Source organism: Ricinus communis, chromosome 5 (genome assembly GCF_019578655.1).
Source record: "Ricinus communis isolate WT05 ecotype wild-type chromosome 5, ASM1957865v1, whole genome shotgun sequence".
Taxonomy (NCBI): Eukaryota; Viridiplantae; Streptophyta; class Magnoliopsida; order Malpighiales; family Euphorbiaceae; genus Ricinus; species Ricinus communis.
This window is the reverse complement of record NC_063260.1, coordinates 5,552,175-5,570,937: the sequence shown is the minus strand read 5'-3', so window position 1 is coordinate 5,570,937 and position 18,763 is coordinate 5,552,175. Positions and strand designations below refer to the sequence as shown.

Genomic DNA, 18,763 nt, shown 5'->3' with positions numbered 1-18,763 from the left:
CGATCACATGGACATGAACAGGAATTCTAAATCAAGTCAACAGTAAGAGCATTGAAACAAAGTGAAAATTTTTTCAAAATTTTACAAAAAATTGCACAAATAATAAACAAATAACTGAGATGGGATAAATATCACCCACCCCACACTTGAAGGACACACTATCCCCAGTGTACAAAATATAAGAAATGAAAAAGGAAAAAGAGCTAATACTACCCTGACTATGGCTCCGGAGTGAAAAGAGGTGCATCATCAGGGATATCAGGGCGTTGGCTAGTCTGTCGTAGAGGAGTGGCTACAAATAATAAAATAAAGAATTAAAATCGAAACTGAAACAAAAATTAAATAAAATATGAAAACTAAAACTAATAAAATGTTTCAAAATAAAAGGTTAAAATATTAGAGATTAAAGTTAAAAATTGGGGTGCCTCCCAAAAGCGCTTCTTTTTTATGTGATGAGTCTTCTTAGCTGGACTCATGGTGAAAAGAAAACGGGCGTGATCGACAACCATCCATCCTTCTTCCAAGGAAATGTCTTCAAGTATCCGCTTAAAGGGATAATCATCAATTTCCTCTTCCCGACTGTCAAGCAAGCTGCCAGTATGATGGGTAAAACTCGCTCCTCGTGTAATTGCACGTATCATGATGCTCTAGGGGCTCTTCCAATTTGAAAGCTAAAGTTTCACCAATTGGAAGGATCGACGGTTGGGCAATTTCTTCAGGAACGTCAATGGTTTTCTTCAGTCCTTGGCTTGGTTCACTTGCTAGAAGAAACTCGAGCTCCTCCAAGACTTCTTCATTGGATAACTCGTGCTCATCTTCCATCATCGAAGGGACTTGTGGAAAATCCACCAAAAATTCCTCTAACTGCAACTCAGCATCATCAATTGTACATTCCTATTGATAGTCTTTCAAAGGAATCATGTTTACCTCTTCATTTTCTGGTTTCATCTCCATGTTCAAGAAATCATCCTGCATAGAAGCATCATCGTCAAACATAATAGATAAACCAGAAAAATTCTCACCTGAACGCAAAGTGATGGCGCTTAAATGTTTCTCAGATTTAGTAGTGTTTGATGGAGTTCCCCATTGTTCTGCCGCTAGTAACTTGAAGATCAAGCCCACTTGATGCTCTATGTTCTCAATTGAGGCTTGTTGACTTTCAAGTACCCTCTCTGTTTGTTGGAATCTATCATCAAGACTTGCAATGAACCTCATCATCAACTCCTCTCACACTAACTCTTCATCTTGAGTTGATGGTGCAAGATTAGGCTGCTGATGTAGTTGCTGAAATCCTGGTGGCTCATGGCCATCTAAGCTCCATCCAAATGGTGACTGAGTGCTCCACTCTTGATTGTAGGTGCTTCCATACGAGTCATTTGGCCAACTTCCCTTATAATTCACCTGTTCATAGTTATAAGAACAATGAGCAACATCACTATATAATGGACAATCATTACTCAAATGTAAACCACAACAAAATTCACAAAAGACTTGAGATGAAAGGATAGGAGTGGAGAGTTGATCGATAGCCCTGCAAAATGATTCCATTCGAGCTTCTAAAGATGCACGGGTATCCCAATTTTTAGCATTCTTTTGGTTCTTGATCCCATTTTCCAACGTGCTATAGAAAGAGTTTGAATTTAACATTGAACCTCATTATCATTCACTACCTGAATCATAACTTAACTAAATAAATATGTACAAACAAAATAGAAATAAATAATAATAAAAAAATGGCTAAATTAACAAATAGCAAATTTCACTCTAGTTTTCATACAATTCCCCGGCAACAGCGCCAAAAACTTGATGGTTGCTATCTATGCAGCTACAATCTAAGCCAGTGTACTTATCGATGCAATCTAGCACTAATGGCGAGTATCAAGGTCGTATTCCTTGGGAAAGTGAAAGCCTAGAGTTACTCCTTTGTTCTTTGTTATATTAACCTAAAATGAATGATGAATAATTTCTAAACTAACTAATAACTACAAGCTAAGTTCTAAGGGAGATGCAGGAGTAAATGGATAAATAAAACAACCAATACAAGAAACCAAACCCAAAGGGAACCTAAACTAGTTGGCAATCAAACAAAAGATACAGGATTGATGACTCCAATTATGCTACCTATGGACGAATTCTTAACTGAATTCGGTTTCTCTCTCGAGATAACCGAATTTTTAAACCTAATAACCTAAAGTTAAAATCTCTTCCTAACGATTGATTCTTAAATTAGCATTAAGCTTTAATCCGCCTCTATTAAGCTTTGTTAATTTTTAATCCGGCTAGTTAATTATCCTTATCTTTAAGTGATTATTAACCAGTTCTTGCTATTCAAAGTTTCAACTATCAAATGGACTTCTCAATCACATAAAGCAATCTAAACACCACAATTCATAATGTCTCATGAATAATGCATTATCTTATTAATACTGAAAGCAAGAAGAATACAAAACCAACTCAAACAATCTAACAATATAACATTAAGCCAACATAGTAAAGAAATCCCAATGGATTTAATCAATCTAGCTAGACATGTTCATTATCAAAACCTATAAGAATTCAATTACAACAAAGAGTAAAGGTAGAGAAACTCGATTACACCTTTGGATGAGAGTAAACAGCCCCAATTCCTCTTGCTCGATCTTGAATCGATCCTCGTTCCTCTTGCTCAAATTGAAATCAATCAACTAACCTCACCCAATCTTCAATCTTTGAAGGGAATCCAATTGAAACATTGGTCCAAGTCTCATCTTTCCTTGGTTTCACTTAGAAAACCCTTAGGGAAAGAAAAATTAGGGTTTGGGACGTTCTCCTCGTCGTTTTTCCTTCTTTCCTCTTGCTCTTTCTTTTAATTAATTCGTCCTGTCGCCGCAAACATGGCCGTGTTCCTGGCCATGTTGGGAACACAGTTTGGTGTTCCTGGCCGTGTTGGGAACACGATCTGGTGTTCCTGGCCGTGTTACTCTCTATGGTCGTGCTCCTTAACGCATTTTTTCCTGTTGGCAAATGCACTCAAAATGGCCGTTTTGGTGCCCGTGTTGGGAGCACGGCCAGTGTTAAAACCAACACGGCCATGTTCAAATTAGGGATGCACAAACTTGACTTGTTTCGGCAACTTTGACGTCTAATTCTACTTCAATTCTTCCATTTATCACTCTTTAACTTCTTTTGGACCTAAAGCACATAAACAAATGTATAGGGTGAGTGTTGGGACCAATTTACATCCAAATGTACATAAATTTTACCTTAAAATCTCCATTTAGATGTGTGTATTCTACACACATCAATTATAATGTCATCCACATAAACTAAAATAAAGACAATATTAGAACCCTGTCTATATATAAACAAGAAGGTATCAGCCTTGGAGAGGGTTGAAACTGAAGTGAATGAAGAAATATGGACAGCCGAGAGTACCAAGCCCGAGGAGCCTATTTGAGGCCATAGAGTGACCTCTTCAGTTTACACACAAAAGAAGGATGAATAGAGCTCATAAAGCCTTAAGGCTTATGCATTTAAATATCCTCTTGAAGATGACCGTAAAGAAAGGCATTTGACACATCGAGTTGTCGCTGTGGCCACTTATTCATCGTGGCTGTTGTAAGAATATCCCAAATGGTAGGGGCCTTAACAACTGGGCTAAAAGTCTCTTTGTAATCAATGCCGGAAAGTTGAGTGAAGCCCTTGGCCATAAAGCGTGCCTTATATCGATCAATGGATCCATCCTGTTTGCTCTTAATCCTGTAAATCCACTTATTAGCAACAACATTAGCATTAGGAGGTGGTGGAACAAATCCCAAGTCGAATTAGCAAGGAGAGCATTCATCTCCTCAAACATTGTTTCTTGACATTCATTATATTTACAAGCTTGAAGATAAGTGGTAGGTTCATGAAGAAGGTAATTAGTTTTGGTACGTTCTTTAAGGGCAACTAAGGCCTGGCGTTTGTTCATGGTGGTAGGACGAAGTGTCATTAGATGTGTACGACTAACAGTGTGAGGAGAAGGAGAATAAGATGAGAAATCAACAACAAGGTTGAGACCGGGCGATGAAGAAGTGGGAATTGTAGAGGTATTTACAGAGGTAGAGGGAGTTGAGTGAGGTGGTGTAGAAGGAGGCGAGACAGGCTCAGGGGCAGGAGTAGAAGGAAAAGGGGACTCAGACAAAAGAGAAGATAACAAATGAGAAGAAGACTGAGGAGAAAAGGGCATACCTGAAGCACAAGTCGGTTGAGAAAAGACCTGCATGGTCAGCCATGGGTGTAACGAAGAAGTAGACATAGTTGAGGGTACACTAGAAGTAATGGAGAATAGAAATATGCGCTCATCAAACACAGCTTGTCGGGCTAGATAAACGCGACCAGAGCCGATGTCAAGACAACTATAACCAGCATAATTAATAGCATGACCAAGATAAACACATTGCTTAGTACGAAAGGAAAACTTGTGCTGATTATAGGATAAATTGCACACCTAAAAGCCTTAGTGTCAATGTATTTAGGAACCTTGTTATACAGTTTTTCAAATAGAGACTTGTGTTTAAGAACAACCGTGGTTAAAGCATTTATACAATTAACAGTCGTACGAAAAGCATAGGGCCAAAAATGAAATGGGACATGAGTATGAGCAAGCAAAGTTAAACCAGTATCAACTATATAGCAAATTCTACGTTTGGAAAGACCGTTTTGTTCATGTATATATGGACATGAGATACGATGTATAATGCCTACTTGGTTAAAGTATTTATATAATTTTTAAAATTCATCGCCCCAATCAGAATGAAATGCTTGAATGTTAGAGTGAAATTGACGTTTAATTAAAGCCTAAAATTCAAGAAAAATGCGAAAGACATCACTTTTATTAGTAAGAAAATAAATCCAAGTGAGTAAAGTCATCAACAAATAATACAAAATATTTAGACCCACTACTTAAGAGTACTAGAGCAGGACCCCAAACATCATAATGTATTATTTGAAATGGGGAAGTGCTGGTATGTTCTACCGTAGCTAATGGCACTCTCGCTAATTTTCCTAACCTACACGATGAACAAGCAAAAATCGATGACAAACGAGATGAACTGGAAATTGGTAAATGACTACTATTGATGACTTTCGACACTATGTGCTTATTAGGATGACCAAGGCTGACATGCCACTCCACATGAGACTTTGGGGCAGAGGAAGACTCGGATAACAAAGCTTGTTTGGAAGACACACTCGGCATCACATACAAACCATTCTCAATTCATCCTGACAATAAGATTGCCTTGCTCACCTGATCCTTGACATAAAATTTAGATGGCCAAAATTCGATAAAGCAATTGTTATCAGAGGTAAATTTATGAACTGAAAGCAAAGGTTTCGACAAGTGAGGAACATAATAGACATTTTTGAGACGGAAAAGCTTGTCATCATATAATGAAGGATAAGAAGCACTACCTGTGTGCGATATTTGCACTCCCTGATCGTTTCCAACTATGATCTGATCACCACCAGCATAGAGTACTAGATGCGCAAGTTGTTGAACGTAAGGGGTCATATGATGAGTGGCCCATGTATCAGGATACCAAGGCCCAAAGGATGGATGCTAGACACCATAGGGCTGAGCAAGAAACTTTGGAGCTTGGGGCTGTGCATAGACAGGAGAAGGTGGGGCTGCCATCACCATGTTAGCTTATGGAGAGAAGGCACGGTATTGATTTTATGGTTGTCTGGGAGCATAGCGTTGTCGACAACGATCGGTAGAATGATTTCTTATGTTGCATATTTGACAAGGGCCATGGTTTTTCTTGCCACCCCCTTGAGGACGATAGGATGGCCTGGGGAAGGATTGGGAAGGTTGAGAGGAGAGCAACTGATTTGAAGACAAACTCGCACTAGGAGAAGCCTGAAAGTTGGAGGGGACGAGGCTGATTGGTGGCTATATAAGCCAAAGGTAATTTGGCCATGCTTTTAAGGAGAATTTTCTGAGCAACAAGCTGACCATGGAGCTCTTGAAAAGAAACAAGAGTAGGGCGTTGGTTATTTAAGAGCATGCATTAAACCTGTATACTCACTTCCAATGTTACAGCAAATGATGGCATTGAATTCGGAAGGGGAAATAATGCGGCCAGCAACAATAGTTCATCAGCAAGGGCTTTAGCCTTTTGTAAAAATTAGGAAACAAACATATCATGCCGTTTAAATTCTTGGAGTTTGATATTCAACTGTAATTGTTGGGTCTGAGATATAGATCCAAATGCACTTTCTAGTGCTTGCTAGGCAGAAAATGAAGTCATATGACCAACAACATACGAAAATACCTCCTCAGATAGAGAAGACATAATCCAGGAGAGAACGAGTTGATCCTTCTGGAACCAGACAGAGTAAGCTGGATTTAAGATGGTATTTTCACCATTGGTTGGATCAGGAATGGTTTGTGCCGGAGCAGGAGAGGCACCGGTGATGAAACCCACTAGGTTATAATAATTCAAAAGAGGTATAAACTGTGTCTTCCAAAGTAAATAATTGCGGCTGGTGAGTTTGATTGAGAGAGTGTGAGATGTGGTGGGAGTAAGGGATGGGAGAGTAGTAGATGAAGTTGGAATAAGAGCCATGGAGATGGGAAGTGGAAGACGAGAGAAAAGAAAGAAAAAAATGTTACATAAATAGCTCTAATACCATGAAGAGTTTCAAGAGTAATTAGGGTTTCAATATATTTTTATTAATGAAAGAGTTTACAGCCTATATATATACACGTAAGTACAACAGTGTATAACTAAGAGATTGAGTTTGCATCAAACACTAATACACAAGATAAGGCTACAAGAACTGCTATACTAATATGAAATATTAAGCTAACTAACGTGATTATCTTGACATGTTGTTATAGGACTTATCACATATGACCAAGGGTTGAGAAATCGCCAAAAATACCTCAAAAAGCTGTAAATTGGGTTGATGACATTACACAGCCGATTCAGCTATGTGCACAGTCAATCATCTGTATGGTCAACTGATTTGGCTCTATAGTTGCAAAGTCCGGATTAAATACTGATTCGAGACCTATAAATACGTTTACACCCTTCATACTTTCCCATACACGATTCACAACTCCAAAGTCGAAAAAATATAACTCAGAAAAGTACTAAAGCCCTCCAAACTCTTCTCAAAACCTTGACTGGTGATGATGGAAAATTTCACCTTCCCTCCTTTAAAGCCATGCAACATACCAAGCTTAATTATGGATTTTTTTCACTTTACCATCAACTTTTGTTGCATAAGAGATCACATTTTCATGATTAAAGAATTCTTTGTCATTCTTGCAGGCTCTATGTTTTACTCATTCGATTGCTTTGCCAAGGCTTGATAATCCTTTTCTTGGAAAATTGGTATAGCTATTTGATATGCCCCCGTGCTGAGGTACTGTTCCATTTTATTGTTGAATACATTACTCTTGCTTCCTTGATTTCTTGTTGTGAGAAGAAAGAAAGGGGTACACCTGCTTGGGTTAGGATGTTGGGCTTTTATCTCTATGCCCAATTTTTTATGTTCTCCTCAAAGAGGGGGAGATATCAAAATTACTCGCATCATTGAACAAGTAAAGCATGGAGCAGATCCAGTTCCAATCATTTTAGCTGAAACCATCATTGAGTTAGACATATACAAAATCTATCAATGATTTGTTGGTAGCCTTATTGTCTTGCAAGTATGCAACTAAATCTCTTTTCTTTTTTATTATTTTCACCTTAACTTTTTTCTAAGACGCCCTCTCAGGTTTTTAACTTAGTTAGCTAATGTCTTAACTTTTGCCTAAGTGGCACTTTTGGGTTTTCAATTTAGCAGACTTTATTTTTGCCTAAGCCACCCTTTTGAGTTTTCAAATTAACTCTTCTCTTTGTTGTTCATTTTAATATTTTTGTAGATTTGGTTGAGCTTAAAGCTCCAAATACTAACCATCCTGCCAAACATCGATAAGTACGAGCCGAAGCATGTGCAAGTTCGATCAATTGCTACCCCACGAGACCATGATGGTTGGATTTCTTGGTAATCTCTAGCTTGTACCCGTAGTGCATACCTTTCTTTTGCAGTTGCTTCCTAATAGTATATCCTATCTTCTATAAGTTTTTTTAGATCATAAAACCAAGGTTTTCTTCTAGTCCCATCTAGACTTGCATCTTTTGGTCTCCCTGATAACAAGGTGCTCTTGACTTCACGATTACCAATGATTTCATTGGAAGTTGCAAGGGGTTAATCCCACATTGACTAGCTAGTGCATCCGCCATCTGTTTCTCATCTCACAGCAAGTGTATGAACAAACGCTTAAAGACGTTGCAAACCAAAGTCCTGAGGTAATTGACATATGGCTTCAACTTCTCTTATTTCACTTCCCACTTTTCGAGAGCTTATTGAATCACTAACATGGAGTCCCCGTAGACCATCAGCTGCTCGCTCTTGCCACCACGACCGCTTCTAATCCAAATAAACATGCTTCATACTCCATATATTATTTATCACTTTAAAATCCAATCTTTTGGCCATTGGAAGCATTTCTCCTTTTGGAATGATCAAAATTATTCCCAACCTTGCATCTTTTGCAATCACAGCTCCATCAAAGTACATCTTTCATTCTTAGACCTTAATTACCCCTAAATTTTCATTGAAAGACTCTAGATCTCGAGGGCCACCTCCCTTGATTGCATCATAAGCCAAGAATTCTACTACTACCCTACCTTGACTACCTTCTTAGCAACATACTCAAGGTCAAATTCCATTAGGAGAATTAACCATCAAGCTAACTTCCCTACAAGAGATGGAGCTTCGAACAAATATGTCAATGGGTCTATTTTTAAAATTGCTTACATACTATAAGACTCGAAATAGTGTCTCAACTTCCTCGTAACTCATATCATGGCTAGACATGTTTTCTCCATAAAGTTATACTTTGACTCATAAGGCAGTAATTTCTTATTGAGATAATAGACTACATGCTCCATGTCATTAGGTCCATATTATGCTACTATTGCCCCTATTATTTCCTCTTCCAAGACCAAATATGGAATCAACAATTTTCCATCTTGCAGTAGCTTTAGTATTGGCGGCTTTATCATATACTCTTTAATCTTGTCGAAGGCTTTTTGACAGTGTTTATCGCAGACAACCGGCTAATGTTTCCTTAAAAGCTTGGATATAGGATCAGAAACCATTGCGAGCTTGGAAATGAACCTACTGATATATTGCAGGCGCTCTAGAAATCCTCTGACTTTCTTCTCTATCCTCGGCACTAGCATCTCTTGAATGGCCTTAACCTTGTATGGTCTATCCCTCATTGTTTCACTATGTTCTAACAGCTTTCCTGATGTTACTCCAAATATACTCTTCTTCGAATTTACAGTCTTAAGTTATACCTTTCCACTCGTCTTAGGAACTTAGCAAGAGCTTGAAATGCCCTTTTCTTGTTTCAAACTTTACCATCATATTGTCTACATACACTTCCACCTCCTTGTGCTTCATTTCATGAAATAAGGTAATGGTCGCTCTCTGATAAGTTGTCCTTGCATTATTTAGTCCAAAAGGCATAACCTTATAACAGTATGTATCCCATTCAATGATAAATGACGTCTTCAGCTTGTCCATTACTACCGTCATGATCTGGTTGTACCTGGAGAAACCACCAGTGAAAGAGTATATCACACTTGAAGCGACACTGTCGACTATCACATCTATGTATGAGGAAGGAAAAAATCGTCCTTAGGGCATGTCTTGTTGAGGTCCGGATAATCCACCCACATCCTTACTTTTCCATTTTTCTTTGGGACTGGGACGATGTTTGCCAACCACTCAGGATAGTCGACTACATCAAGAAAATTGGTCTTCACATGTTTAGCGACTTCTTCTCGAATCTTCTCTGCCCATTCTGATCTTAATTTTCTACTTAATCAATTTGATATGCGGATAAGTTGGAATGCGGTACTCTGATATCTTTCTATCTAACCTTAGCATGTCATCATAGAACCAAGCAAATACTTCTTTTCTTTTTTCTATTATTTTTTCTAATTCTTTCCTCTCCCATGAGTTATATAATGTGCTATCAAAAATTTCTTGAATTTTCATTTGTGCCTAAATTAAATGAATCAATTTGTATAGAATTAATATCAAACATGCACATGTCATGATTAATTAAAATGCACACTACTATCAGAAAAAATATCACACAAGTAATCAAAATTGGAGTTTATATCATTAATCTTAGAAATAAAAAAACGTCGTCCTCATAAAGATCAAACGACCATGTTGTTCATCACATTCTAAAGATATTTCTAGATTCATAAATAAACATAAAAGATCCAGTAAGGCAAAATGTGTTGATGATGTAGATGTAGGAGAACCCTCAGGTTGTCACTGTTGGTTGTTGTTCTGCGAGTCTCGGGAGATGAAGAGACAGTTCAGTCAAAGATAGATTGAGAATCCAATGCGACTTGAGATTTCAAAAAAAGTTATTATCGTTTTAAGAAAAAACAGATTTTCTTATATAGGGTTCTTTCTTTATGACTTCTAAGAAAAAGCTCTTTGTGTTTTCTCCCTAAAGCTTCTGTCTCTTCAAAGAAAAGGAATTCTAACAATGAATTGCTAATTAGTCAAAGTTGCTAACTAATGAATGTTGCTAAGCCTAGACATGGAGATATTGTTCTATTTATAGAGCTAGGGTTTGGAAACTCTAAAAAAATCAAAACGATATATTTTAGTTGTTTCAAAGATTTTCTCTTTATTAGTCAATAATATCCAGTAAAAATCTTTTAAAAATCTCAATTATTATCACAAAATTTATTTTTATATTTTTAGGCGTTAAAATATCAAAAATACGTGTAAAACGATGTCAAATCATGAAAATTAATCAATTAGCACTTTGTAGAGCCATTCGGCTTTGCAAAGAGCCGATTCGGCTCTATGCTAAGCCGATTGGCTTTGAAGGCTAAAAAGTTTGGAAAATTGTAGTAATTTGGTCCCTAAACTTGCTGAAATGATTATTTTACCCTTCAAAGTTAATTTTTTCTAACAATTAAATCAAGATGATTCTAGAAAAATGATTTTAATTTAATTATTCTCAATCCTAATTTGGATTCACCCGTTCTCGTTTATTTATTCTGAATCCTAATATTGATTCATCTGTCCTCATTCTTTTGAAACTCAAAAAATGCAGTAACTTTCATCATAGGATGTTTTTTTCGTAATTCCCTCAATATTTGAATTCAGAAAATAGATGCTGATAGTCATATGAATAAAAATACAAGGACTCAATATGAAAAAAAAAATACAAGGAGCTAAAAATGAGTTATTCCTTTAATATAATTACTTTTTCCTTTTTATTTTTCTTAAAAATTGTGCCTTCAAAACGTATGAGAAAAAGGGTTGAAAGAAAAGAGAGAATAATTTAGAATTTTTTTTAAAAAAAAATTGAGTTTACAAAAAATTAAATAGATTCGCCTGAAACCAAGACAAGTTAGAGGACCATACTTAAAATATGGTTTAATTTTTCTGTTAATTAAGGAGTTTAGATTATAAATTTTAAGAATTTTCAGAGTTTATTTAAATCCAATAATAATTTAGAGACAAATATGTTTCTAACCATAATTGTTAAGAGCACAATATATATTTTTCCTTAGTTTTTAATCTAACATAGGCAATAGCATAATCAAGAGGGCTAAGGGTGGCCATAACCCCTCTTAGCTTTCTAAGATTTTGTTCATACTCTTATAATTCCTTTAAATTCTTCGTTTTAGACTCTTGGAAAGTATCAAATCTTTCTCTACATTTTACTTAGCCCTGTCAGGCAAATTTCTAGATCGTGGTTGTGGATGATTATAAGAGAAGAGGTATTGTGAACTAACTTTTCCTCTAGTAAGTGTAAACTCTCAGTAAATAGTTATCTTTTTGGACATTATATATGGAGTGGCACTATGACACTTGACAAAAATGGACAAGGAGCATAAAATTAAGATTCTCATCAGATTCACAGTTTGTCTTGACCTTCTAAAGATATGCCACGTAAGAGCACAATATAAAGGGGCAATCCTCCTAGCAATTGGCTAGCTAACATTAGGTAAAAATTCTTTCACAAGTTGTGTCTACCAAATTTTCTTGTTATGAAGGGTGTAATACATACATTTATTCTTCTCTTTTTAAAGAAAAAAGTATACGATGTGGGATTAATTCTTCTTAAATTTATCAAATCTAACCCAATAAATTATTACATGAACACAATCAACCTCGTCATTCAAATAAAACAAAGACACTTTGATTTTTTTGAAAATTATTAAATCACGTATACAAATATTACTAAAAAATAGTTCAAAGAAAAAGTAACTTTTAACAGTGTAAAATGTTCTTATTTCATTAAATTCGATTTTTAGATAGGTCGTATTAACATAATAATATAATCTATGGCGGGAAAGTGATGAATTTGCACAAGACTGGTCTACCAATCTAGTTTGCAAGAAATTAAAGGCCAAGCTCGTGAAAAGGTTCGGTCCCCCATATATTAGTAGGAAAGGACGGGGCAGATACTACAATGAGACAAAGAAAGGGTTGCCGTGAGCAATACAAGTTTAGCTTTTCTTTGAGTTGTTTCTTACAATCACGTAAAGAAAAGAATAATCATTTTCTTGCTTTAGTTCCCCTTATTATTCATGTTTTTTAACTAGGAATCTCTTCTTGTATCTCTTCTTTTCTTTTTCTTTTGTTTAATTTTCTTTGTTTTTACCAGAAGGAATGTTCTTTCTCCTCCTCCTGCACTCTCCTTTCCGGGTCCCATTTCCAATTCCAAACACTTGATTACAAGAAAAGCAAACTCCGTTTAACAGGAAAGAGCATCCAACACGTATAATACATAGATACCTACATGGTCTATAATAGTCAAAAATCATTTGCTATATAAGTGCAAGTAACACCAGCAAAGGAAAGGGCATACAATATTATTATAAGTCATTCTTCCCATTCAACAGGAATTCAAGAAAACGTTACCCAATTCTCCAAAACAAGTTGCTACAATGGCTGCTTCTGGCGCAACCCTAAAGCGGTCCGACTCGATTGCTGATAACATGCCGGAGGCGTTAAAGCAAAGCCGGTATCACATGAAGAAGTGTTTTAGTAAGTATGTGCAGAAGGGGAGAAGGATCATGAAGCTTCAGAATCTGCTGGATGAAATGGAGGATGTGATCGATGACAAGATTGAAAGAACTAAGGTCTTGGAAGGTTTACTTGGTGACATTTGGTACTCTACTCAGGTTCGTGTCTTCCTCTTGCTTCACTCTCTCTCTCTCTCTCTATATATATATATATATACACACGCACACATGTATTAACAGCATAAAACTAGCTATGGTACATCTACGAGATATATAATCACAGTTTCTTAATATTTTCCCAACCAAGTACGATTATGGATTCAGACTAATCAGCATGATCAGTTTTGTTTAAAATGTGAGCCCCATGAAATTATTTTCATTGGGTTACCATATCAAATTAAGACTTTTGCACTGTGACCTTTTTAATACAGGATGTGTTATCTTGGAATAATAGGATGGACTAAAGAAAAAACAAAAAAAAGATATGCAACTAAATGTTTGGCATCTGGAATTTAGTTCAGTGATCTCGTTGCACTTCGACGAGATCACTTTAAAAGGTATCCAAATCCAAAACTCATTAAGCTTATTAAAAATTGAGTTCATATTAGAAAAAAAAAAAAAAAAAAAAAAAGAAAAAGTATAGAGTCCAACTATTGAAAATTGTTTAATTATTATGAAATAAGTTACTTCACCTGAAGAAAAAAGAATTGTAAAAAAGAGTAAAATTGATTAAAGAAACTAGTAAAGCCCATTAACAAATTAACTGTAGTAAATTGGTAAATGTCTAAATTTAATCTAGTTTCAGATTATTTTAGTAATTTGATTGAATAAAATACCTTAACCTTATTTAGCAGCTGGCTTTAATCATTATCTGCGGAATGAGTTATATTAGCACTAGTTATAATTCTGTTTTGTGGTATTTGCAGGAAGCAGTTGTTAATCCTCCATATGTAGCATTTGCCATAAGACCAAGTCCTGGTTTTTGGGAATTTGTAAGAGTTAACTCTGCTGATCTTGCAGTTGATGGGATCAATGTTTCAGAATACTTGAAATTCAAAGAAATGATTTTTGAAGAGAGTTGGTATATACCCTTTTGGTTTACTACTTACATATCTGGTCCTTCAACTTATGGCTTAATCAAGTGAACTAACAAATTTCCCATAAACTTGGTGGTGGTCATCAATGAATATTTAACCAATTTCATCTATTGAAAAAATGCAGGGCAAAAGATGTGAATACATTGGAAGTGGATTTTGGAGCATTTGATTTCTCTATGCCTAAATTGACTCTATCTTCTTCCATTGGCAATGGGCACAATTTTGTCTCCAAATTCATCACTTCAAAGTTAAATGGCAGGCCAGAAAATGCTCAGCCTCTAGTTGATTACTTGCTATCACTCACTCATCATGGAGAAGTATGCCTAGGACCATCTCACTGCATATTAATATAACCCCTTACAGAAACAAATATTTATATGTTTTGTCATGTCTTGCAGAAACTTATGATCAATGAAAATCTTAGTACTGTTGCAAAGCTTCAGATGGCATTGATAGTTGCTGAAGTGTACCTTTCTGGGCTTGCCGGGGACACCCCATATCAGAATTTTGAGCTAAGGTAAAACCACTCATGCATATAAAAACTAGGTGCATAGCAGATAGTCCCCACCTACAAAGGGTTTCAGTTTGACTTGACTAGTTCATTGGTCGAATGTCTGCCTTGTGGTCAGGGTTTAGTTCCTTTAAAAAACTCCGGATGCATAAAAGATGGTTTGGACTATTTTTCTCTTTTGCAGCTTCAAAGAGTGGGGCTTTGAGAAGGGCTGGGGTGACACTGCAGAGAGAGCAAAGGAGACAATGAGGTCACTCTCAGAAGTGCTCCAGGCGCCGGATCCAGTAAACATGGAGAAGTTCCTTAGCAGGGTGCCTACGATTTTCAATGTTGTAATATTCTCTCCTCATGGATACTTTGGACAAGCAAATGTCCTTGGCTTGCCGGATACTGGTGGGCAGGTATGCGAATTTCATTCCATTTCCTGATGTATCAGAATCAGTGTACATGTGTTTGAAATATATTTACAAGCAACTTGATCTGCTAACCTTAAACAGGTAGTCTACATCCTGGACCAAGTTAAAGCCTTGGAAGATGAGTTGCTTCTCAGGATTAAGCAACAAGGGCTTAATATCAAACCCCAGATTATAGTGGTAAGTTAAAGTTCAAATATGCAAGAAGAAATGGACCACATTATCACGTCAATAAGGTAGTTCAGTCTCATGAGGACTCTCTGTAATGCTCTTGTCTAAACAGGTGACACGGCTAATTCCTGATGCTCGCGGAACTAAGTGCAACCAGGAACTGGAAGCAATCAATGGCACAAAGCATTCCAATATCCTTCGTGTGCCATTCACTGTAGAAAATAGAGTGCTCCGCCAGTGGGTTTCGCGTTTTGATATCTATCCTTATCTTGAGAAATTTACTCAGGCATGTGCTAACTTTTCTGTTGTGACTTTTCCTTTAAGAGTACTCCTGGGGGATCTCTGTTACTAATTCAATGGTTTTATTTCTCTTTTCCATTGTGTATCTTTAGGATGTCGCAGACAAGATACTAGACCTAATGGATGGGAAACCAGATCTCATCATTGGAAACTATACTGATGGCAATTTAGCAGCAACTCTCCTGGCTAACAAACTTGGGATCACTCAGGTGTCCTTGCTTGTATCTTTATAAACAGCCCTATAATTTGCTTATAACAGAGGTAATATGTATATATGTATGTATAGATACTAACTTAAAATGGTATAAAATTAGGCAACTATTGCACATGCTTTGGAGAAGACAAAGTATGAAGATTCAGACATCAAGTGGAAGGAACTAGATCCCAAGTATCACTTCTCATGCCAATTCATAGCTGATACAATTTCAATGAATGCAGCAGATTTCATCATAGCAAGCACATACCAAGAGATTGCTGGAAGGTTCGAAACCATTCATTTAATTTGTTCGTATTAATCTACTAATACACAACCTTATCAAACAATCTGAACGTATTCTTGATTTTATCAAAGAAAAAGCTTTCAGAACCATCAGAACTTCATATTTCAATTTTTCACTTGTGCCAACTGACATGTAATGTCATTCCATTGAACAATTTGATTTGGTCTGAAGTATCTTCAAAATAATAAAAATTTATGAAAAAAATAAGCAGTTGCAAACATGAGTGAATCAAGTTATTCATTTGCTGGAAAAAAAATTTCTTTTTGCAGCAAAGAAAGACCAGGACAGTACGAGAGCCATTCTGCATTCACACTACCAGGGCTCTGTCGAGTTGTTTCTGGCATCAATGTCTTTGATCCAAAATTCAACGTTGCTGCACCTGGAGCTGACCAATCTGTTTACTTCCCCAACACAGAGAAACAGAAAAGGTTCTCACAGTTTCATTCTGCCATTGAAGAACTATTGTATAGTAAAGAGGAGAATGAAGAACACATGTATGTCACTCATAACTCAATTACTCAAGAATTGAAAATTAACTATTTGAAATAATCTAACAGCTTGTCCTAATATATTTGAAAAACAGTGGATATCTAGCAGATAAGAAGAAACCAATTATCTTCTCAATGGCAAGGTTTGATACAGTCAAGAACCTCACTGGACTAACTGAGTGGTACGGAAAGAACAAAAGGCTGAGAAACTTGGTTAACCTCGTCATAGTTGGGGCCTTTTTTGATCCTTCCAAATCCAAAGACAGAGAAGAGATGGCTGAAATTAAGAAGATGCATGCACTGATAGACAAATACCAGCTAAAAGGTCAGATCAGATGGATAGCAGCACAGACGGATAGGCAGCGCAATGGAGAACTCTACCGCTGCATTGCAGATACGAAAGGAGCTTTTGTGCAGCCAGCTCTGTATGAAGCATTTGGACTTACAGTCATTGAGGCAATGAACTGTGGATTACCTACCTTTGCAACCAATCAAGGAGGTCCAGCTGAAATTATTATTGACGGGGTATCTGGCTTCCTTATTGATCCCAACAATGGAGATGAATCGAGCAACAAAATTGCAGACTTCTTTGAGAAGTGTAAGATAGATGCAGAATACTGGAATAAGTTTTCCGAAGATGGGTTGAAACGCATAAATGAATGGTAAATATACTTGTGCCATCAATATCAACTGCAATTTACCTCTGTTAACTTGCTGAATCATTATTGGCTTTGTTTTTGTAGCTACACATGGAAGATCTATGCAAATAAGGTATTGAATATGGGCTGCATCTATACTTACTGGAGGCAGATGAATAAGGAACAGAAACAAGCAAAACGGAGATACATCCAACTGTTCTATAATCTCCAACTAAGAAAACTGGTATGCTGTTTTACTTTCAACTGACATAGAACTTGCTCCTCTATGCCTAAGCTAAAATGAAATCGGAAAACAATCATACAATGAATCTGATTAAGCTCGACTCCTTTCCAATGTGACAATTTTCAGGTGAAGAATGTGCCTATCCCAACTGAAGAAGCTCAGCAGCAACCAGCGCCAAAGCCGGTAAACAAAGCATCATCAAGGCAAGTTCCTTAACTCACCTCTGCTGCATTCCCTGTCCGGGTAATGATTTTGATACCAATTTCTTTCTGCTTCCAATAACAGTTAATATTTATCACTTTGCTTCTCCAAAACTGAAAACTGTTGAAAAAAGAGCTTCAAGAATGCATAAGCGTCTATCTTCTAAATACTTTAGTATTATGCAATCCTAATTCACATTTGGTTGATCTGTGCAGCACCAGACGCAGTCAATCTCGATTGCAAAGGTAAGACTAAGAGTAGAATATCAGAATACCATATTGTTATGATATTTTAATAGAGATACATAAAAAGCATTTAACCTATATAAATATTCAGGTTGTTCGGTGCTTAAAGGCGTAAATAAGGCAGCATACCTGAGATGGCATGTTCTGTGCCGCCTAACATTGGTGTCACCTGTTATACTTTTTAGTTTTTCATCTTTTGTATTCAAAGAAGCAGCAAATTATTCAATAAAATAAAGCAAGTGGGATTGTAATGCATTATACAAAGCAATAAAATCTTCTTGATGTTAATTTTTCAACTGTAATTTTTCTCTTTTCATCAGCAGCGTTCCCTGAGCAGACACATTATCTTAACATAACACTATCATTTCAAGTAACTATAGTGAATAAGTTATTTCCCAAATACAAACCAGTTACTCGTGATTGCAAGTTAAGCCACAGTTTGATCTTGCACCAACTTTCATTTGTTCGACCTAATAACAAACTACAGGTCCTCTTAACATAATCATCTTTAATAACATAAGAAAGGTAAAAATTGTCATATAAAATACAGTTCCTAACCAGCTTTTGGAAAGAAAAAAAAAAAAAGAATTGGCAGCAAGAGAGATAGAAGGCAAGAAACCAACTGTACAATGGGAGAAATCTGGAACCTGCTTTCTTGATTTTTTACATTTCAGTATTTGATTGAGAAACTAGTCACTGTAATTAATCAAGCAACTGGATTAATCTGCTGTATGGAACATGTCATACAGCATATTACGGAGTATACAAAATTATAAAAATTCGCACCAAGGCAGTTAACAAGAATATAGTCACCAAGTTAGCCAGGATGACATAATAATTTTAGAGAAAAAAAAGTCT

General features: G+C 36.4%; 1 protein-coding gene across 1 annotated transcript; it reads left to right on the top strand.

The window, feature by feature from the left end:
* Positions 1 to 12,757: 12,757 nt before the first annotated feature.
* Positions 12,758 to 18,201, top strand: LOC8278014 (sucrose synthase 5). Its single transcript, XM_015727619.3, has 15 exons — positions 12,758 to 13,256; positions 14,024 to 14,178; positions 14,319 to 14,511; positions 14,593 to 14,711; positions 14,890 to 15,106; positions 15,203 to 15,298; positions 15,402 to 15,575; positions 15,682 to 15,798; positions 15,904 to 16,070; positions 16,359 to 16,583; positions 16,673 to 17,239; positions 17,321 to 17,459; positions 17,586 to 17,662; positions 17,876 to 17,905; positions 17,997 to 18,201. Exons 1-15 carry the CDS (start codon positions 13,020 to 13,022, stop codon positions 18,010 to 18,012), a joined length of 2,529 nt encoding a protein of 842 aa, XP_015583105.1. The 5' UTR covers positions 12,758 to 13,019; the 3' UTR covers positions 18,013 to 18,201.
* Positions 18,202 to 18,763: the final 562 nt, after the last annotated feature.

What these genes read in the sequence shown, in the direction of transcription:
- LOC8278014 (XM_015727619.3), top strand. Translation starts at nt 13,020, where the DNA reads ATGGCTGCTTCTGGCGCAACCCTAAAGCGGTCCGACTCGATTGCTGAT. An exon ending in TCAAACCCCAGATTATAGTG is followed by an intron (nt 15,299 to 15,401) that starts GTAAGTTAAAGT and finishes TTGTCTAAACAG; the next exon opens with GTGACACGGCTAATTCCTGA. An exon ending in ATCTTGAGAAATTTACTCAG is followed by an intron (nt 15,576 to 15,681) that starts GCATGTGCTAAC and finishes GTGTATCTTTAG; the next exon opens with GATGTCGCAGACAAGATACT.